Consider the following 21,237-nt stretch of genomic DNA (forward strand, 5'->3'; position numbering starts at 1 on the left):
TGTTGTCTGGAGAGCCTGATCTTTGCGATAACATAACTTTTAACTCAGATGTACATGTAGGAAGAGCACATAAGTAGGCTTACCCTATTATATTCGATGACTAACTTAGACATTTCTAAAGGAATGATTCTACTTTTAAAGTATTTTTGCAAAAAAAAAAAAAATACAGTGTTTTATTTCTTGCGGGAGATACTCTTCCTCCGGAACTGACACTATTTGGACTAAGTATAGGATGTACAGTTTCCTGACTCGCATTCTGTCTGGTGGAGTGTGCCAGGACTCCGCACTTAGTTCCCTTCCTTAGCTGACGTGCTCAGACTCCATGCGATGGCACCCACCACCAGGAGTCACAGACTCCAGCTCTACTTTCTTCCGCCTTCGCAGTGGGCATGATGGTTCCGCAGGGTGATTTCTGCTTTGCAGCACCTTTGAAATCTCTCATCTGGTGGCCTAATGGTTTGGACAAAAGCCAGATATCTGTGTCCAGGGTAAAGGATCTGAGTCAGGATGAGTTGAAGTGCCAATCATGGAGGTGTGATGGCCAAGCGTCCAGGTCTGTCCTGGATCACAGCTTTTAGCACCAAGGCCTGCTCTGTGCTGGGAAGCCTCTTGGTCTTGGACAAGCCAGGACAGTTGGTCACTCTACCATGTCTCCTCGGCTTCCTGAGTCTTGCCAACTTCTGTTTTCATCCCCTCTGCATCCAAATGGTGCATGCTCAGTCACTCAGTTGTGTCCGACTTTTTGTGACCCCTTGGACTGTAGCCAAGAATGCAGGCTCCTCTATCCCTGGGATTTTCCAGGCAAGAATACTGGAGTGACTTGCCCCTTCTTCCTCCAGGGGGTTTTCCTGACCCAGGGATCGAACCCATGTCTCCTGTGTTCCTGCATTGGCAGCGGGATTCTTTATCACTGAACCACTTGGGAAGGCTGTCCACAAATTGCATTTCTGAAGAATCACTTCATCTGCATCTTACTTCCTTGTTACGCTTCCCTCCCATTTTTCCTACTGCTGAGCTTAAGTGTTAACATTTGCTTTCTAACAAGTTTCTTCCGTGAGGAGTCTTCTTTCTGATGCAAAGTTAGAAAAACAAGACTAAAATGGATGACTCCCTACTCACCCCCACCCCACCAGGACCATCTTTGTTATAAATCTGGTTTTCAAACCCAGAGGTTATTTTCTCTCCTTGATAAGTTTCTTTGGGGGGGAAAAAAATCAATGTATAGCTTCTGAAGTTGATTTGCTTTCTAAAACCTTATTTAAGAAATAGTGTAAGCTGCACAAGATGAATGTTCACTGGCTCTGTTGACATCAATTTTACACACAATGGGAGCTTGGCTTACTGAGCTGTTCGTTGCCCTGGCTGCGGGCAAACGCAAACAATTTAAAAAGTTGAGGAAGTTCTGTGCCTGGGCCATTCCAGGAGGGTGAGTGGTCTATTTAGATACCTGCAAAGGTAAGTTTCAGGCTATCCAGAATATTTGCTTAGTGCTGAAGATGCTCATCGTGTTGGAAATCACCTGATACAGAGAACTCGTACTAACAGAAAGAATCACTAGTCCTTCCATGTCTCTCTCCAGCGCTTATTCTCAGTAGGTCTTGGGAACTGCTTTCTGATCTATCCATTGCAAATCCCGGCATATGTCTCACCTCTGCTCCCTCTCCTGTCTCAACCTTGCTCTTACTCTCTCAGGAAATGACATGCATTCTTGGCAAGACTTGCTCGAAATTGAAAGAAAATGACAGTTTGAGGTACCAGTTGTGTCTTGTCTCTGAACTTATGGCTAAAACTGCCCTAGCTGAGCTTTCCAGTGCTTAGGCTCATAGGTTTGGTTGGTCTCCAGCACAGGGGACTAGGGATAAAGTTCAGTGTTCCAGCTCATTCTGTCCCTAGTTGTTCAGCTGCTAAGTCATGTCCGACTCTCTGTGACCCCATAGACTGCAACACACCAGGCTTCCCTGTCCTTCACCATCTCCCGGAGTTTGCTCAAACTCATGTCCATTGAGTTGGTGACGTCATCCAACCATCTCATCCTCTGTGGCCCCCTTCTCACTCTGCCCTTACTCTTTCCCAGCATCAGGGTCTTTTTTAAAAAGGCGACTCTTCGTATCAGGTGGCCAAAGTATTGGAGCTTCAGCTTCAGCACCAGTCCTTCCAATGAATATTCAGGGTTGATTTCCTATAAGATGGACTGGTTGGATCTCCTTGCTGTCCAAGAAGCTCTCAAGAGTCTTCTCCAGCTAGAGCTCAGTGGTATTTTTTCTCAACCCTGGGGCATGGATGGGACTGCAGGAAATAGTACATTCCTGCAACAGAGTCTCTGAAGGATTTCCCTGTTTTTTCTTTTTTTTGTTTTTTTCTTCTCCTGGAATCTAAAAATGCTGGCTTTCAGATAATACAGTTGAGGGAGTAGGGAAGGGTTAAAGTTTTTAGTTTTCTTCCTTTGTTAAGAGGCAAGGAGCTAAGAGAAACTTCTCTACTTTTCTACCAGTGGCTTCCAGCAGATTCTAAGTTCCCATATTGTTGGGCTCACCTAGCGGGAGGGAGGGGCTACCTCCACTTTTACATGCCTAGACTCTGAATAGGGAAAGAAAGAAAATAGAACATTAGATAAAGCAGTAAGCTTGCAACACGTGGTTGAAGGTCTGTTAGCCAAATGGATTTATCACCACAGACCCCAGCTTTCAGCAGACTTGTCCGCAAGGTCATGGTAGACCAGACCTGTGCTGACCACCACTACTTGCAGGGACCAACAGGAGAAGGTGAATGTGCAATTCTGGCGGGCAGACCCATCCCAGGAAGATTGGGTGAAGAGCTGCTAGGGGGTGGTCACTCATGTCCTTCCTCCTCACCCGTCTCAGTTTGCAGGAAGTTAAAGGGTAGAGGAAAGGCAGGAAAGTGTGTGTGTGTGTGTGTGTGTTGTGTGCACAGAACACATAACCTGTACCAATGGGGCTTTGCTCTCCAGGAGGTGGGAAGACGTGTCTACCAACACGTGTCAGGGATACTCAGAATGACAGCCCCTGGGGCATCCAGGTTGACATCAGAGATCCCACCCAGTGCCCTTCAGAGTGAGTGAGCGCAGTGAACTGAGAGATGGATGCAGGCAGGTGGAGGATAAGTGTCTTCCCTTCCTGTGAAAGAGCCATAGCAACGGGGTCAAAGGCAGGAACCCCAAGGCCCCCTGCAAAGCAGGTATAAATCCTGCTTTCTTTCCCCTCAGCCTGTGACGTGGACTCAGGAACCTCCCTGCACCTTTGTCCATGCATCTGTGAAGTCAGGCTGGTCTCAGGAGCTAGAGGTTCCCTGTGCTCAACAAGAAGGTCCCTGTCGGCCACTCAGCAGAGGGCTCGGAGAGGTGAGCCCCTCGCTGTCACTGTGCCAGGCCCGAGGCGTGGTCACCTGGTCCCCGGATGGCGTCCCTCCTGGGGGTCTGGCCAGCCGTCCTCATCCTAACAGACTTGTCTTCTGGTTCTTGCTGAAGTCTAGTCAGGCGTCCAAAGGCTAATTCTACCTTTAGACATTTCTGGCTTATCTTCTTGTTTTCCGAGGGTAATGCACAAAGAGTAAAATTAGCAATGAGTTCACATTTATATCATTTTATCCGCCAGCAGCAGTGGTGAGTCTTCCCGCCAGACTCTCTTCTCTGGGGCTTCCAGAGGGAACAGGCATACCTGCTCTCAAGGCTCTGACCTTCCACAGGGTGTCTTTTGTTATTGTCCACACAGAGCTGTCACCAAGAATTCAAACTTTCCATTTTGGTGCCAACCCACCTTGGGGTTCAGTCCAACTCCCCCATTTAGTGGCTGGGTGACTTGGGGCAGGTGTCTCGACCTCCCTTGGTCAGTGAATGTCCCCTCCCTTAATAGATGAATTGGAGTTTGTAAATATTTACCACCTATTTGTGTTTTTCAGATGAACCAAGGATAAGGTAGACATTCACATTTTAGAGTTTCTTGTTTTTTCTTTGCCTCAGAAAATACAATTGATAAGTAGACATACTATTGGCTAATAGCATAAACATGAAATTTTAAAACCATAGCTGAACTCACAATGAAGATTTACTTAACCAAAAAAAAATATTGCAGTTTCCACTTAGTAAAAGGGCCCTGGACTCTGAGAGCATCGCATTGACAGCCTTCGGTCCTGCAAAGGTTGAATTCTGAATTAAGGCTTCAAGAGGTCCTATGTCAGTGCTCTGTCAAATATTTGTCTTTGACCCTTTGAATTTAAAATACTTTTCACATATGCATGTACATATATATGAAGGATCTTGAAAGGCACTTGTTGCAAAATGCTTTCAGTTGCTTATTTTTTAAAGATAACAAATACTCACAACTATTTGGGGCTTTTATAGACAGAAGCAGCGGCAGCTTGCCCCACTGCCAGCTAAAGTGCCCAGATTAGAGTGTGGGAGAGAGCCTTGCCAGGCTGATGGGTGGCCCATGCCCTAGAGGAGGAACTCTGTTTCCTCCACGAATTTTAAAGGCATAACATACAGCTCTTCCCTTCAAAAGCTTCTATCACTCCCGCCCCAGCTGGGTGAATCCATCCTGTCGGCGGGATTACAAGCATCATAACTGCTAAATACTGTTGTTTCTAGACTGAAATGTTGGAGGAACAAAAACCCCAGAGGAACACCATTCACTGCTTCCGCTTCATCCGTGGGGTGTTTATTCCTGCTGATCTTGAGTGTTCCCCTCAAAGACGCTTCCTGGGCACCCAGAATCTGTCATGGGGAGCAGAGGTCGCCTCGAGGGTGCTCTCTGACCTGCCTTTTCCTTTTTCTTCCTCACCTCCACAGGAACAGCATCGCTGCCTCGGCTGTGTGCGTCTTCAACCTCAGCGCCATCTCCCAGGCCTTTAATGGGCCCTTCAAGTACCAGGAGAACTCTCGGTCCGCCTGGCTGCCATATCCCAACCCCAACCCCAACTTCCAGGTAATTCCAGGGACAAAGGGCCTCTCCTTAGGTCATTCCCCACACCCCGCCCCAGATAACAGGCAGAAACCTTGTGCAGACAGACAGGCTGGGACCACTGAAACCCTGGAACTCACCCAGTGCAGCTGTGAGCTCCCCACCCCCAGCCCCTTGCAGACAGTCCCTCACTCAGCTTGTCTCATGTAAATAGACCACCGCCTTTTGTGTACTGAGGCGCCTGGCCTTCAAAGGGTCTTTTGTCAGCTGGGATGCCTGAGCTTGGACTGCAAAAGGCCAGCACAATGCAGCAGGTTGGGAATCCAGCTTCAATTAGTACTAATGATGGTGGGCTCTGTGTCCCCAAGGAGCTCTGACTCCTAATGAACGACGCTGTAATGAATGTGGTCCAGGACACAGAGCAGTGGGGATGCACAAACAGAATTGAGCTCTAATTGGGTACGCTGTGAGATTTCCTGTTGGGGTGATGGGGCAGCTGTGGAGAAAACAGGAGCAGATGGAGGCCATTCGTGTATAAGGCACCAAATGCCCTGTGTTCAAGCCGTCAGGGGCTCTGACATCGTCTGCTCTCACCTGCCCATGTTCAGAGGGAGCTGAAACCAAAAGAGACGAAGCCCTCTACTGTTTGGTCAGTCAGCAGGTATATTACTCAGCTCCAGCCACTGTAACAAAATACCGCAGACTGGAAATTTCTTTTCTCAGAATTCTGGAGGCTAGAAGTCTGTGATCAAGGTTCTGGCCAATTCAGTTTCTGGAGAGTGCTCCCTTCCCAGTTTGTAGATAGCCAGCTCCCTCACTGTGTCCTCATGTGGCATTCCCTAGGTGAGCATGAAATGACACTAATCCTATGAGATCAGGGCCCCACCCTTATTTAACCTCATTTAACCTCATTTAACCTCAGTCACTTCCTTAGAGGCTCCAGCTCCTAATACAGTCACTTTGAGGGGTAGGATTTCAACATATGAATTTTAGGGGAAATGGCAACCCACTCTAGTATTCATGCCTGGAAAATTCCATGGATGGAGAAGCCTGGTGGGCTACAGTCCATGGGGTCGCAAAGAGTTGGACACAACTGAGCGACTTCACTTTCACTTTTCTGACATTCATGCATACCAGCAGACTTCCCTGGAGCGCCTTTCTTCTGAGAAGAACTGTCCTAGGATCTTCACCATCATCATTGTGGGTGTAATTTTTAGAAATGCTAAGTTCCAAACACTGGGCTCAATGCTTCTATGTGTCTTGCCACCTTCTGGCACCTGTGGTATGGTTGGTAACAGCTCCCACTGACAGAGAAGGGTGTTGAGCCTCAGAGCATGTCATCAGGATGAGGATACGGGCTCCTTAGTGGCTGAGCTGGGCTCCCAGGCCCAGTCCTCACGTGCAGAGCTTCAACCTCTTCCAAGCAGAGGAACTTTAGTTTTCATAACCAGTCAGTGTTAGACTCGAGTCATGTATTCAGGCCTCCAAATTCTGGTTGGCTTGTCAACCCAACACATAAAACCTCTAGCTTTTGAGAAAACTAGGAATATGGAAAAGTTCAATTATTTTACATTTTACTTGCACTTTGACAGGAATCATTCAATTCTAATTGTTTTGAAATCTTTTTATAAAGATCATGACGCTGAGAATAGAAATGGGCTTACATGTCCACTTTACCATTCACTGCTTTACTTGGGAAAATGATTTAGCATCCCATAACAAGGGGGACTATTTAAGGATTATTTGTTTGTAGCTACTTTGTCATATTTTCTCATCTCAGCAGCTCTGTAAAGTGGGTGTCATAAGCCCTACTTGTAAGTCAGGAAACTGAGTGATCAAGTTTATAGTTATTATTCAAGTCTCCCTACTAAGAAAGTTCAGTACTAGACAAAGAAATCCAGGCAAGCAAACAGTTTAGTGGGAACCAGACATGAAGTCGTCACTTTTCCTGATAACATATGTGGTTCACGTAATTAGTAACTGAACACGGACTCTCTGTGCCCCATTGTTGAGTCTCTGCATTTAAATCCCACCCATATCCCTGGATCCTGGGGTGATGTAGCTGTTTAAGAAGGCCCTCTGGAAAACCAGGAAGGTGAAATATATCATTTCCTTTCAGAAAGTCCATTGTAAAACCCTGAAGTTTAAAAAAAGATGATCAAAGAAGCTCACAGTATTTTAGGGTTCTTTTAATGTAGTTGATGTTTCAATTGCAAACGTCTTCACAGTGAACAGTGACTTAGTAAACTCTGTGATGCCTTACCACCTCTGGGCAGTTGGATAACTTTTAGCCCCTCTGTCTGAATGCATTTGTAGCACAGAGCAAAGCCCCTCATTTCCTGAGGCCACAGGCATCTGGTTTTATAATGCCAGTGTCCCACTGAAGGGCTTACTCAGGTTTATGAGATGGGAGTCGGGCCATGCGGTGTAATGAACGAAGCCTGCAGAATGTGGCGTGCATTTCAGGCAGGGAGCCTGCTCCAGTGAGCTTGTCTTCTTTGGGTAGTACTTAAGATTTGCGTGGAACTAAAGTTTAGATTATGGTGATTCTTTGTGTAAGTCCTGATATTCATGAGTAATAAATATTTTCTTTTGGTTTACCATGTTTGGTAACCATGCTAACTTAAGGCAACCTGACTGACTTTTATGGAACCACACACACTGGCGTGGGGGGTGGGATATGATGTGAATTAAGGGTCCATCTGCTGTGTATAAAGGGCCTTATGTTTGCAAAAACCAATACTTAGATGTAGTTAGATTTTTTTTAAATTATTGTTTGCCTACTGAGATTTGGAATTTTATGCAGTGCTTATGTACTAGAAGGCTTCCTTGATAGCTCAGACGGTAAAGAATCCACCTGCATTGCAGGAGACTGGGGTTTGATCCCTGGGTTGGGAAGATCCCCCGGAGAAGGGCATGGCAACCCACTCCAGTATTATTGTCTGGAGAACCCCATGGACAGAGAAGCCAGACCGGCTGCAGTCCTTGGGGTCGCAGTCTCAGACACGACTGAGCAACTAAGCACATATGTACTAGAAATAGCTAATTAACTGGAAGATCAGATACATGGCTCAGATTCAGGAGGAAGAATGGGTTAGGATGAACACTGAGTAATTTTGCAAGATTCGATACAAAATTCTCTATTGAAAATAATAACAAAATATAATACTATTAATTTTTATCAGTTGCAATTTAGAAACCATCGCAGGTCATGCTGTGAAAGTCGTCCCTGTTAGAGCTGGAGTCCCCAAAGCCGTCTGAACTCTGGGCCTCACTAAGAAAGGCTTCAGTCAATTACAGAAAACATTATCCGGACTCAGTGGTACAGCTGCACTGGGACAGACTCTAGAAATTTCTGTGCAGTTTTGATTCCCAGCAATCAAATTGGTGGAGCTGAAATGGAAGACAGACCCTCAAAAGTGGTCCAGCAGATGAGCAGGCCATTGCTGGAGGACCAGATGATGGGACCTGGCCAAATCATCAGCATCCTTCAGTACACCATAGGCATCTGCAGCAAAAGAGGAGGAAGGGTACCATCGACGTCCAGCACTCTCCGCATGAGCCTCAGTGATCATGGATGTACCCACCAAGGGCTGGCAGGCTAGGGCGAGGATGGATCTGTCATCCTTGGAAAAAATAAACAAGAATGCAAATATTATTGTTATAAGAATTAGTAGAAGTATTGATCTATTAGTCTCAGAGGTGTTAGCAAGACAATGATTATGGATTGTAAGTCACAGGAGGACGATGGCTGTGTTTTTACTATTTTTAATGTTTTCCTCTTGCTCAGAGTCCCTGGGGTGTCATGCCAACACTGCGGGAGCCCCATGTGTAAGGCATGGTGAGAGAATTTGCAGCCCGTTAGAGAGCTAGGTGGATTACTTATGATCCAATAAATATATGGTATAAATTTAAATACCATTCAAAATATTTGAAAAAGGATCCTCGGGTGAGATATTCATTATAAGTTGGCTAAAAAACCAAGACACTGTATAGTTTCAACCTGTTCTTAGCTAATGATACTGTTGATCAATTCCAACCTATGCCTTCCCCCCCACACACACACCACAAATCAGCTGTTTTTCCTCCAACACCAAGCCAGATGTCTAACAATTCCACTCAATTCTGACACTGTTTACCCAGAGATAGCATCAGATCTCATGGTTGATAGACCCAGTCCTACAAGGCTCTCCCCTTGACCCTCATTTCCAATGCCAGTCTCCAGTCCAAGTTGCTACCCATGCTTCCGACCTGTGGGCTATACATGGACCCCCTCCTTAGGTTTGTCAATCAGCTAGAGAGGCTCACAGAATGCAAACATTTTACTTATGACGTCGTTGTAGTTCAGTCGTTAAGTCGTGTCCAACTCTTTGTGACTCCATGGACTACAGCACACCAGGCTCACCTGTCCTTCTCCATCTCCTGGAGTTTGCTCAAATTCATGTCCATTGAGTCAGGGATGCCATCCAGCCATTTCACCCTCTGCTGCCCCCTTCTTCTACCTTCAATCTTTCGCAGCATCAGGGTCTTTTCCAATGAGTCGGCTCTTCCCATCAGGTAGCCAAAACATTGGAGCTTCAGTATCAGTCCTTCCAATGAATATTCAGGGTTGATTTCCTTTAGGATTGACTGGTTTGATCTCTTTGCAGTCCAAGGGACTCTCAAGAGTCTTCTTCAACACCACAGTTTGAAAGCATCAATTCTTCGGTGCTTAGCCTTCTTTGTGGTCCAACTCTCACATCTGTACATGACGACTGGAAAAACCATAGCTTTGACCATATGGACTTTTATCAGCAAGTGATAGCTCTACTTGTTAATATACTGTCTAGATTTGTCATAGCTTTCCCTCCAAGAAGCAGGCATCTTTTGATTTCACGGCTTTTGATTTCAGCCAATCACTGTCTGCAGTGATCTGGGAGTCCAAGAAAGCAAGCTTTGCTGTAAACGACGTGGCTCAGGGGGAGTCAGACGGAGGAGGTACACAGGGAGAGCAGGGGGAGGTTTGGCTGAAGAGCATATGGGGCTCCTTCTGCATTGAGCACGCTCCCTGAACCTCCATGTGGTCACCAGCCCAGAAGGGCTGAACGCTCCATCCTTTGGAGCCCTATGGACGTCTTTCACTTAAGCAGGTTGATTAAATCATTTGGCCATTGGTAATGCATTCAACCTCCAGCACCTTTCTCCTTCCTGGAGGTCAGGGCAGTGGGACCAAAAGTTCTGACCCTCTGACCACAGGGATGGCAACTCTGGCAATCAGCATTCCCGCCCTTCAGTGAGGTCCAGAGGTCACCTCCGTAACTTAACAAAAGACGCCTTTATGGCACTCTTCACTTAGGAAGTGTCAGGGGTTTTAGGAGCTCTGTGACAGAACAGGAATGAAAACTAACTGTATATTTCTTATTACAAATCGCAGTATCACAGTGACAATTCAGGTTGCAGCCTAGGATTAGGTTAGCAGTCATGAAAAAGACAGGTGGCAGTTGGGGGTTCCGCTCTGCAGCCCCAGCAATGCCCCCTCCCCAAGTCTTGGAGTCTCCCAGGTCCCCAGACACCTCAAGAGCAGCCAGAGGTCCTCAGTTTTGCATTATGTCTCCCAGGTTTTATGATGCCAATTTTAAAAACACTGTGCAGAGAAAACAAAACCTGGATGGAAAACTCCATCCCCCAAGCAGACTGCTCCATGCCTCCTGTGACTTAAGAATTGCTGCTGATTTCAGGAAGAGAAAACAGCCAGACGTGGCCACTCTCAGAACTAGAACTCGCCCGGACAGACTTCAGACCGTTTTGTGACACTGTTGTTAGCGGGTGGTGTCTCTGCCCTCCACGTGTCATTGTTAAATACGGTAATTATATAAAATCCCCTGGCACTGCCCCCCTGCCCCAGTACCACTGCTGTGTGTTTGCTCATTGATTCCTTCCTTCCTGCACTTATTCATTCCTTCCCTCTGGCCCCTGCAGCTCAATGGACCATAGAATTGCTGCCCTGCTACTAGGCAGACCCACGGACCATTTATACCATTGTTTGAATGGCTTCTCCATGCCAGGCACATGGCCTGGCTCCTTGGCGTTTACAAGGGCTTTCAATTAATTTACAAATGCTGTCCACTGATGGTCTCAGTTGGCCTCAGAGCAGTCCTCTGAAGGGAGCAGAGGAAGTGTTTTTCTAGCCACTTTATAGATGGAGACAAAGACTGACAGGCAGGGCCTCACCTGAGACCACATCGCTCCTGGGTCACAGAGCTGACCCTTCACCTTCACCCAACCCTTCCACCACCTGGTACCTGGGGCACCCCTGCAAGATGTAGCATTTAAACTAAGCTTTGGACCAGTCTTGGCATCCATTTTGCCCCAATATTCTTTAAATATACCATCAGCCTATCCTTTGGGGGCATGTAGGCTATTTTATCAAGCGCTACAAAAATATCCTCTATTTTTCACAAGCCATTTCCATCGTCTACTCTTGCACCTCTAACCTATTATAAAACCACGTTATTAGAAACGACATGTTATAAAGGTCGTTTTTCAGATGGAATGGACAGGGAAATTCATTTCCATCAACCCTACCTCTATGAAGTTCTGCCAGGGATCAGCCTTTATTGGTACTAGGATTTAAAGTTTATGAAAGAAATGAGAAATCGTGGTGATAATTTTCTGATTCTGTGCGCTGCCCCGGGAAAGCGTGGCTTGCTTTCCTGCCCCTCTTTTAACCTTGTCCCTGCCCAAAACCATCCTCCACGATGTCTGCCAGCCTTTGCACAGCGCAGCTCTGAATTTAATTCTCAGCAGTTTCCAGGCTTGGTTTTTTGTTGTTGTTTTTTTGCCTCGCTTTAGTCCCAGATTCCTCTGCCCCGCTTTAGTCCCAGATTCCTCTGCCTGGGATTTCTACCTGAAAAGTCCACTTCTTTCCTTCCTATTTCCTTCTGGTTTCTTCCTTTTCTCTCTCTTCATCTCCTTCCTCTCTCACTTCCTTTATTTCCTTATGTCCCCTGTTCTTGAAAATTCTTCATTATCAGGACAGAAGAAAGTTTCCTCTGCCCTTCTAGCTTCTTCTGACCAGTCTAAGAATTAAATTGGCATGAGACATGTTAACAGGAGAAAATCCAGCACAAGTTTAATATCACATACTCATGAGAGGGACCCAGGAAAACTGAGTAACTCCCCCTAATGGCAGAAACCTTCACCTTAAATATCGTCTTCAACTAAAGATAAAAGAGCATGTTGCTGGTAGTGGTTTGAGACTTCAAAGGGGAGGAAGGCAACTGACCTGCAGATGGAAAAGCAAATGTTTAGTAAACAAGAGTTTGCTGGGCCTGCAGAGACTGTTGGACACAGAGTGGGCTCTGGTCTCTGGTCTGCTGAGTCTTCCCACTGCAATCTGCCCTTATTCTTTGCAGGTATCTCTGGAGATAGCTCTATTCCAGTTGTAAGCGTTTAGGGGAAGGTCAAAGTTTCTTGAGTCTTTTGGGCCTTCATTGTTTTCCACTCCAGAAATCATTCACATGCCAGAGAGACATTTTGGGGCAGCAAGTTTTGCTCCCCAGCACCGTGTTTTTTATTAGATGCTTGACTCTAAACAGAGTTTTGTTTCTTTTGGCTTGGGTTAGACAATAAGGGCATGATAATAAAGTGAACATAGTGTTTCGTTCGTGGAATTCTCCAGGCAGGAATACTGGAGTGGGTAGCCATTCCCGCCTCCAGGGGATCTTCCTGACCCAGGCATTGAACCTACGTCTTCCACATTGCAGGCGGATTCTTTACCATCTGAGCCACCAGGGAAGCCCAGATAATAAGGGCATGAATATAAGGCTAACATAGCATTTTGTAGCTTATGTGAAAGACAGCAGAACAGTATTGCATAGTTTTCAGATTAAAATGACCTAAATCTAACTCTGTAGAATCCATGTCTTGCTTACAGACCTGCCATCCCAAAGAAAGCTAGTAAATCTGTGTGATGCATTTGATGGCTGCATTTTCCACCTGGGAATCTGATGTGTCTGGCAGATTGAACAGTGTGCATTTAGCCAGACAAATCCCTAGGGGACTCTAGAGGTGATGAGGAGATTTTATGCATATGCCATTCAAATTAGCAATGACTCCTACTTCATTTTTTTAAAACTCCTGATTGTTGATTTATTCCTTTTTTTTACTTTTTATTTTATACTGGAGCATAGTTGATTTACAGTGTTGTGATAGTTTCGGTTATACAGCAAAGTGATTCAGCTATACAACGCAATGCAATGTGTGTGCATGCTCAGTCATAGCCAACTCTGTGACCCCATGGGGCTCCTCTGTCCGTGGGATTTCCCAGGCCACAATACTGGAATGGGCTGCCATTTCTGTCTGTAGGGGATCTTCCTGACCCAGGGATCAAACCCGAGGCAGAACCACTGAGATACCAGGGAAGCCTGCTCAGTTATTCTTACACATATATCTATTTTTTTTCAAATTCTTCTCCCATTTAGGTTGTTAGGTAATACTGGGCAGATTTCCCTCTGCTCTACAGTCCTTGTTGGGTATCCATTCTAAGTATAGCAGGGTATACATGTTGATTCCAGACTCCCAAGCTATCCCCCCCTCACTGTTCCTCTGGTAACCACAGTTACCCCCTGGTTACCGTAAGTTCTTTCTCTAAGTCTGTGGGTTTGTTTCTGCTTTGTCGATGTCACTTCATTTTGTTCTGATCGTTCATTTAGGATGCGAGTTGAGAAGACTCCCCAGATATGATGGGCTCAGATCTAAGCTGGGAGAGACACCAAGAATGAGGGCTGTGGGGGGACTGGAGAAGGGGGCACATTGGCACCAGCAGGTGTTCAGATTGCCAGTCGCCTTCCAGCCTGGCTGGGTGTGCAGGTGGCCGGGTCTGCTCACAGCCTCTCTCCCCCTGCAGTGCGGCACCGTGGACCAGGGCCTGTACGTGAACCTCACGGAGAGGAACCTGCAGGACGCGCAGAAGTTCATCCTGATGCATGAGGTGGTGCAGCCGGTGAGCCCCGTGCCCGCCTTCATGGAGGACAACAGCCGCTTCTCCCACGTGGCCGTGGACGTGGTGCAGGCCCGGGACGCCCTCGTCCACATCATCTACCTGGCCACAGGTGGGAGCCCGCCCTCCTCTGGGGAGTGTTTCGGATTTCCTGTGCCACCTCGGTGCCCCGCTTTGGGCCTGTCTTCTTTCCTCCAAGCATCAAACCCAGGAGTGCTTTCTTATCTTCATCACCCTTGCTGAAGTAATTTAATCATCTGTTTTCACTCTATTCGTTATAACTTTTGTTGGAAAAGCAATGCCTAATTTTTTTTTTTTTAATTTTATTGAAGTATAGCATCCATTTTAGCTGTATAGCAAAGTGATTCACTTATGCGCACATCTATGTATTATTCTTTTTCGTATTCTTTCCCATTATGGTTTATGACAGGATATTGAATGTAGCTCCTGGTGCTCTACAGTAGGACCTTGTTTATCCATCCTGTTTATACTAGTTTGCATCTGTTAATCCCAAACTCCTAGTCCTTCCTTCCCCCATTCTCCTTGTAACTATGTCTGTTTTCTATGTGAGTCCGTTTCTGTTTTGTAAATTCTGTTCCATTTAATTTGTATCGTGTTTGAGACTCCACCTAACTGTCTGTCTGTGTCTATGTTAGTTGCTCAGTTGTGTCCAACTCTTTGTAACCCCATGGGCTGTAACTCATCAGGCTCCTCTGTCCAAGGGATTCTCCAGCCAAGAATACTGGAGTGGGTTGCCATTTCCTTCTTCCGGGGATTTTCATGACCCAGGGATCAAACCCCAGTCGCCTGGATTGCAGGCATATTCTTAACATCTGCGCTATAAGGGAAGATCTGTAAGTGACATCACATGGTATTTGTCTTTCTCTGTATGACCTACTTCATTTAGTATGATACTCTCTAGGTCCATCCTGGTTCGGGGTTCTGATTCTGATCATAATAGATGACAAGCCATTCAGCAAATATGTCCTACAGAGACTCACTTTTCTTTTCTACGGACCTGATTTTTTTTTTTTGCTTTTGATATAATCTACTGCTTATTGATAAATTCATTCATAGTATAGCAAGATGTTACTAATGCCAATCACAGGATGGGCTCTGGGAGAAGATGCCATACTTAGAACTCTTCTGTACTTTCCATGACGCACTAATCAGGTTGTTTGTTAAACTCAAGGGGAAGTGGCATTTGCAGTGGATGAAGGCCCCTTCCAGCAGGGAAGTGACCATGAATCCCCAGGGTCCCAAAAAGAGCCCTGCTCCTGACCTAACGCAGGAACTCAGGGCAGACATGCAGAGTTCTCCTACCATATGGATACATAGATAGTATTTAAGTTTGTTTAGACTAGCTGGGTGATTCTAACTTTAGGGCCTCTTAAGTTATAAATTTCATGTCTCAACCAAGTTCTGACTCTTTTCATTTATCTTGTCTAGCACTGCTGAATACATTTTGAAGGTGATATCTTTTTTTGCAGGTTTTAATTCAGAATACAATTTAGCTTTAAAAGGATGTCATTTGAAATGATCTAGCAGATAGCTTTCTTCATTTTCAAGGCATTGAAATGTACAAATGGAATATTAGAAAGAATATCCAAAAATGCCAGTTTGTTTTAACTAAACCTGCTGAGAGTTGAACCATTCCTGACAAGTAGCGATGTCAAAGATTGCAGAATTGGACTTTTAAAATTCAGAAGGCTGATGTTTATTTATAGCTTGGATAGGCTTCCCAGGTGGCACTAGTGGTAAAAAACTCACCTGCCAATGCAGACAAATAAGAAATGCAAGGTTTGATCCCTGGGTTGGGAAGATCCCCTAGAGAACGGCATGGCAACCCACTCCAGTATTCTTGCCTGGAGAATCCCATGGACAGAGGACAGAGGCTACAGTCCATGGAGTCCCCAAGAGTCGGACATGACTGAGCGACTAAGCATAGCACAGCTGATACAGCGTTGGTGTAATTACCATTCACAGCCAGTGAGTGTGAAGCTGGACTATTTCCTAACTCGCTAGCAGGGTCAGTTTGGTATCTTGGGTTTAGGAATCAGATTTGATAATACTTTTGCTTCTTTTACCTGGGGTTTACTTGAAGAAGCACAAATTGGAGAAAGCCTGCCCATGGTCATTTGAAAGCCGGTTACTTTTATTTCTCAGTACTATCTAAAAATCAAAGTGAAATAGACCTCTGTTCACTGTGCAGCTCATGGTGCTTCGTGAAGCTCGAATGGCATTGTCCCTGCTGGCCAGCACCGTGCTGAGACTAACAGCCTTTCCCGGACACCTTCTGGGGCTGAATCTTTGCTACTCCCATCTCTGTCTTGTCCAAAATCTAGCCAGGCTGGGGCACATCCTCTGGCTCATGACTGTGTGGATATTTGGCAGGCTAGTCCTCTACAGGTCTTCTCATAACAGGAGGCAACATGGCCATGGTAACTCCTTTAGAATATTTAAGAGTGGTGTTTTATGAATGACTGAGTCTTACATCCAAACAGCTGCTGAGTTCCCCTCTCCAAGGACAGAATGAGCATCGTGTTGACCATCCATGGATTCCGAGCATCTTGATTTGGGGAATCATAGGCCCGTCTTTTCGGGCCTATGTTCTCCCTCTGTGACATGCCTTTGCCAGCTCTGTATATTTTCCTGCCCTTCATGTGAGGTTATTTCTCTTGCTCTTAGCTATGGTTGTTCTCATTCTAGGTTCCAACCCTGGAAATACCATTCAGTTTCAGAGCTTCTTCTGTCCTCTCTAGGGTGAAATGTATTACTTTCTCTCACTTGGCCTCAATTCCAATGTCTACAGATTTGCTCCTCCCATATGTGGTCACTCTTGCTCAAATGTGTGTGTGTCCTTAGGTGCTCAGTTGTGTCTGACTCTTTGTGACCCCATGGACTGTAGCCTACTAGGCTCCTCTGTAGCCCACCAGCCTCCTCTGTCCATGGGACTTTCCAGGCAAGAATACTGGAGTGGGTTGCCATTTCCTCCTCCAGGAGAATCTTCCTGACTCAGGAATGGAACTTGGGTCTCCTGCATTAGCAGGCTCATTTACCACTGAGCCACCTGGGAAGCCCCTTGTTCAGGTACCCATTCTGTAATGTTGAGCCCTCTGCCACCTCTGCTAACCATTTATTTTATTTTTCCCATGACTGTTTATTCCCTTAATTCAAGCCCATCTTATTTATGGGGTGCTGTTTTAGAATACTGTTTGTTCAGTGAGGGTGTGGATAAGACTCACCTGGAGGACAGGTGAAATGCAGGTTCCTGAGCCCAACCACATGAGATCTTGATTCAGTACAGAGATGGGGGTGTTTTTACTAGGTTCCCAGGTCAACCCAATGCTGGGCATTTCTGGTCCATATTTAAGAAGTGCCCTTCTAGAGGAAATAGTGATGATTACTGACTTAGACTCACTTCTCTGTAACAAATGTACCTTGCTTATCTCTGTGCTTGGGCTCTGATATCATTGCGATTGATTTCTAATTGTTCATGACGCAGATATAAAATCTGTTACTTGATGTGAACATTACAGACATGTTCACAGTTCGTCTCACTTGCTGGTATTATTTGCTAATCAGGGGAGCTACCAGGGCTTACCTTATAGCTCAGTTGGTAAAGAATCTGCCTGCAATGCAGGAGACCCCAGTTTGTTTCCTGGATCAGGAAGATCTGCTGGAGAAGGGATAGGCTACCCACTCCAGTATTCTTGGGCTTCCCTTGTGGCTCAGCTGGTAAAGAATCTGCCTACAATGCAGGAGACCTAGGTTCGATCCTGGGTTGGGAAGATCCCCTGGAGAAGGGAAAGGCTACCCATTCCAGTATTCTGGCCTGGAGAATTCCATAGACTGTATAGTCCATGGGGACACGACTGAGCGATTTTCACTTTTAGCAAAACAGATGTGACTTGACTTGAAAGAAGATGTTTTAAGATGAAGCAAGCTAATACAGAATGATTAAAATATACCAGCCCAAAAAATAGTCAGAAATCATATTGATAGGACTTGGTGGTCTGGGCTGGACAGGCAAAGATAGAAGAATGATTTCCCTGAAATAAAGGAAGAATAGAGTCTGTACATTTCAAATCACACCATTCTTGAGCAATATTAACTCAGAATAAATGAACACTGAATGTAGTCAGGTTAAGATTTTAAATTACAATAATAAAGAAATATTCAGGTGCTCAGGAGAAAAAGAATATCTACAAGTAGAAAAATAAAGGTGGTTCTAGAGTGCTCTCTGGCTGCATAAATCTGTGAAATGTAGTCTGAGATATTCTGAGAAAAAGAAAATATGAATCAAGAGTATTATATTCAACCAGAAATGAAGAAAACAGGCAGACATTCCTCAAAATGAAAATCTCAGGCAATAGAATAAACACCAGGAGTGTCTTCTACAAGCACAAAACAAGACCAATTACTGGCTAGATTCAGCCAAACAAATGATGGAGAAGTTTTGAAAAGAAAAATAAAACAAAATAATGGAGCACTTAAGACCAGATTGCAAGTAAAGCTATATATGTAAAAATTGGAAGAAAGTTGAATGTGACTCAAGAGTTTTCATTCTAGGCTAATTTTTCCTTCAAAGATAAAGGTACATGGAAAATTTAGGAATATAGTATCTATGATTTCTTACTTTTGAAACAGAAAAACGTGTTTTGTAGTCCAAGAAGAAAATTAGAATAGAAATGTCAGGAAAGAAGTCATAGAAAAAGGATGGTTGGTGAACTAAGGATGCATTTTCATTGCGGATGAAAGAAAAATTAAGGTGTCCTATAGAAGTTGTTGTGACGAGTCAAGAACCGAGGAGCATACACTCGCCTGACATCTATGGTGCCGTGACTTGGATTTAACCTGGCTGAAACAACCTCTGCGTGGAAGAGGCCAAGCACAGTAGGAGCCCAACTCAGCGAAGCTCCCGCGGTAGAAGCAGAGCGGAGAAAACCCAGCACAGGGGAAGGCCGGTCATGCTGGAAACCGGGGCAGCAGAAAACGAGCTCAGCAGAAAGCCCATGCGGCTCAGCCTCAGATTCCAGAAGACCTCCGGTTACGGTAGGAGGTCCTCACGCCTATGGCTGGAGGGACATGCCTAACAAAATCTTAACTCCTTTACAATCTCTCGTTTCTTGTTTCCTTGAACCCCCCGCGAACAGGCGGGCAGCAGTGGGCGCAATTGAGGGACTCTGGAGAGGCTACTCTTCAGTATGTCCCCAAGGCGCTATCTGCTGGGCCCCAGTAGCGGTTACCCAAGCCGGTGGGGGTACTTCTGTCCTTACTGTTCTTTGTGCCAAGGATCAGGCCAATGAAATCTGTGAGCATCGGTCAGATATTTAGCAAATTTTCCGGCAGGCTATGAAGGGGATTCCTTGGCACGTTTTTCCCACTGCTCTTTCCTCCTGTCCTTCAGCTCTATCCCAGGACTCCATCCCAGCCAAAAAGTAAGAGGTGGCTTTGTTAGGATCCAGAGAGAAGCCATGCTTCAGGGTGTGGGCTGTTGCCGAGGGCAAGGGCTCAGGTCATGGAATGTGGTCTGGATAGGTTTTGCGAGTAAATTCATATGCTAATGAGTGGGAGGATCATCCCAGCCATTGGGGAACCACCCACTCCTCCCTCTTTTGACAGTGCCTAGGGCTTCCCTGGTGGTTCAGAGGGTAAAGCGTCTGCCTGCAATGCTGGAGACCTGGGTTTGATTCCTGGGTTGGGAAGATCCCCTGGAGAAGGAAATGGCAACCCACTCCAGTATTCTTGCCTGGAGAACCCCATGGACAGAGGAGCTGGGTGGACTACAGTCCATGGGGTAGCAAAGAGTTGGACACGACTGATTTCACTTTCACTTTCACTTTATAGAACCTGAGGGCTCCTGGTGACTCAGTGGTAAAGAGTCCAAATTCAGCCAATGCAGGAGATGCAAGTTCAGTCCCTGGGTCAGGCAGATCCTCTGGAGAAGGAAATAGGAACTCAGTCCAGTACTGTTGCCTGGGAAACCCCATGGACAGAGGAGCCTGGTGGGCCACAGTCCATGGGGTCACAGAGTCAGACACCATTTAACAACTAAACAACAATAGAACATGAAGGGCTCTGAGCGTTGATGGAACACCCTATGTACAGAAAACATAGAGAAGGTCCGTAAGGGTCCATCACTGCAGATGGTGACTGCAGCCATGAAATTAAAAGACGCTTGCTCCTTGGAAGAAAAGCTATGACCAACCTAGACAGTATATTAAAAAGTAGAGACATTACTTTGCCCACAGAGATTTGTCTAGTCAAAGCTATGGTTTTTCCAGTGGTCATGTATGGATGTGAGAGTTGGACTATAAAGAAAGCTGAGTGCCAAAGAATTGATGCTTTTGAACTGTGGTGTTGGAGAAGACTCCGGAGAGTCCCTTGGACTGCAAGGAGATCCAACCAGTCCATCCTAAAGGAGATTAGTCCTGGCTGTTCATTGGAAGGACTGATGCTGAAGCTGAAACTCCAATACTTTGGCCACCTGATGTGAAGAGCTGACTCCTTGGAAAAGACCCTGATGCTGGGAAAGATTGAAGGCGGGAGGAGAAGGGGACGACAGAGGATGAGATGGTTGGATGGCATCACCGACTTGATGGACATGAGTTTGAGTAAACTCCAGGAGTTGGTGATGGACGGGGAAGCCTGGCATGCTGCATTCCATGGGGTTGCAAAGAGTCAGACATGACTGAGCAACTGACCTGAACTGAGCCCCTCCTCAGATTTTCTTGGGCTTCCTTTCCCTGGACCCTCAGCCATTCACTCCATCCCAGGTGCCACCAGGGCTGATAGATGCCTGGGCAAGACGATGTTTTTTTTCCCCCACTGATGCTGATCAGCTAGTGGCCAGGCCCTCCTGCCACTTCTGGATGTAGATGAGACATCACACTGCTTGCCTGGAATGTGGATTCTCAAGCAGATGCTAAACGATCTGGGAGACGCAACCTGGAAGTTCAGGGGAATGAACTTCCAGTAAGGAGAATGTTGATGGACAAGAGGCAGGATATGGGAAGGAACCACCTAATAAATTTCCTTTCTCTTTTTTTCCTCCAGTGGCTGTTTAGGAACCCAGTGGGTTCTTCACATAACCAAGCAGATGTCTCAGCATACAGGGGTGGCCCACAGTGACCCCTCACTTGGCATTACCGGCCACCTTTCCTGCTCAAACTTGTCCCTCATTCACACGTCCTGGGGGTGTACCCCTAATAATGCATCAGCTCCTAATTCTTGCTTCATGTTCGGCTTTCTAGGCAATCACACTAAGGAAGAATTCACCCAACCATGTAGAGTTGCCTGACTGTAAACAAAGGCAGGGATAGATGATATAGGCTCTAT

At 45.9% G+C, this 21,237-nt stretch overlaps 1 protein-coding gene across 1 annotated transcript in view; it reads left to right on the forward strand.

The window, feature by feature from the left end:
- Positions 1-21,237, forward strand: part of SEMA5A (semaphorin 5A) — a 554,671-nt gene that overhangs the window by 378,020 nt on the left and 155,414 nt on the right. The window contains exons 10-11 of the mRNA XM_043887779.1: positions 4,805-4,940; positions 13,804-14,008. Coding sequence (XP_043743714.1) covers positions 4,805-4,940; positions 13,804-14,008 — 341 coding nt within the window. The remainder of the gene's footprint in view (positions 1-4,804; positions 4,941-13,803; positions 14,009-21,237) is intronic.

The sequence above is a fragment of the Cervus elaphus genome, chromosome 25, assembly GCF_910594005.1.
Source record: "Cervus elaphus chromosome 25, mCerEla1.1, whole genome shotgun sequence".
NCBI lineage: Eukaryota > Metazoa > Chordata > Mammalia > Artiodactyla > Cervidae > Cervus > Cervus elaphus.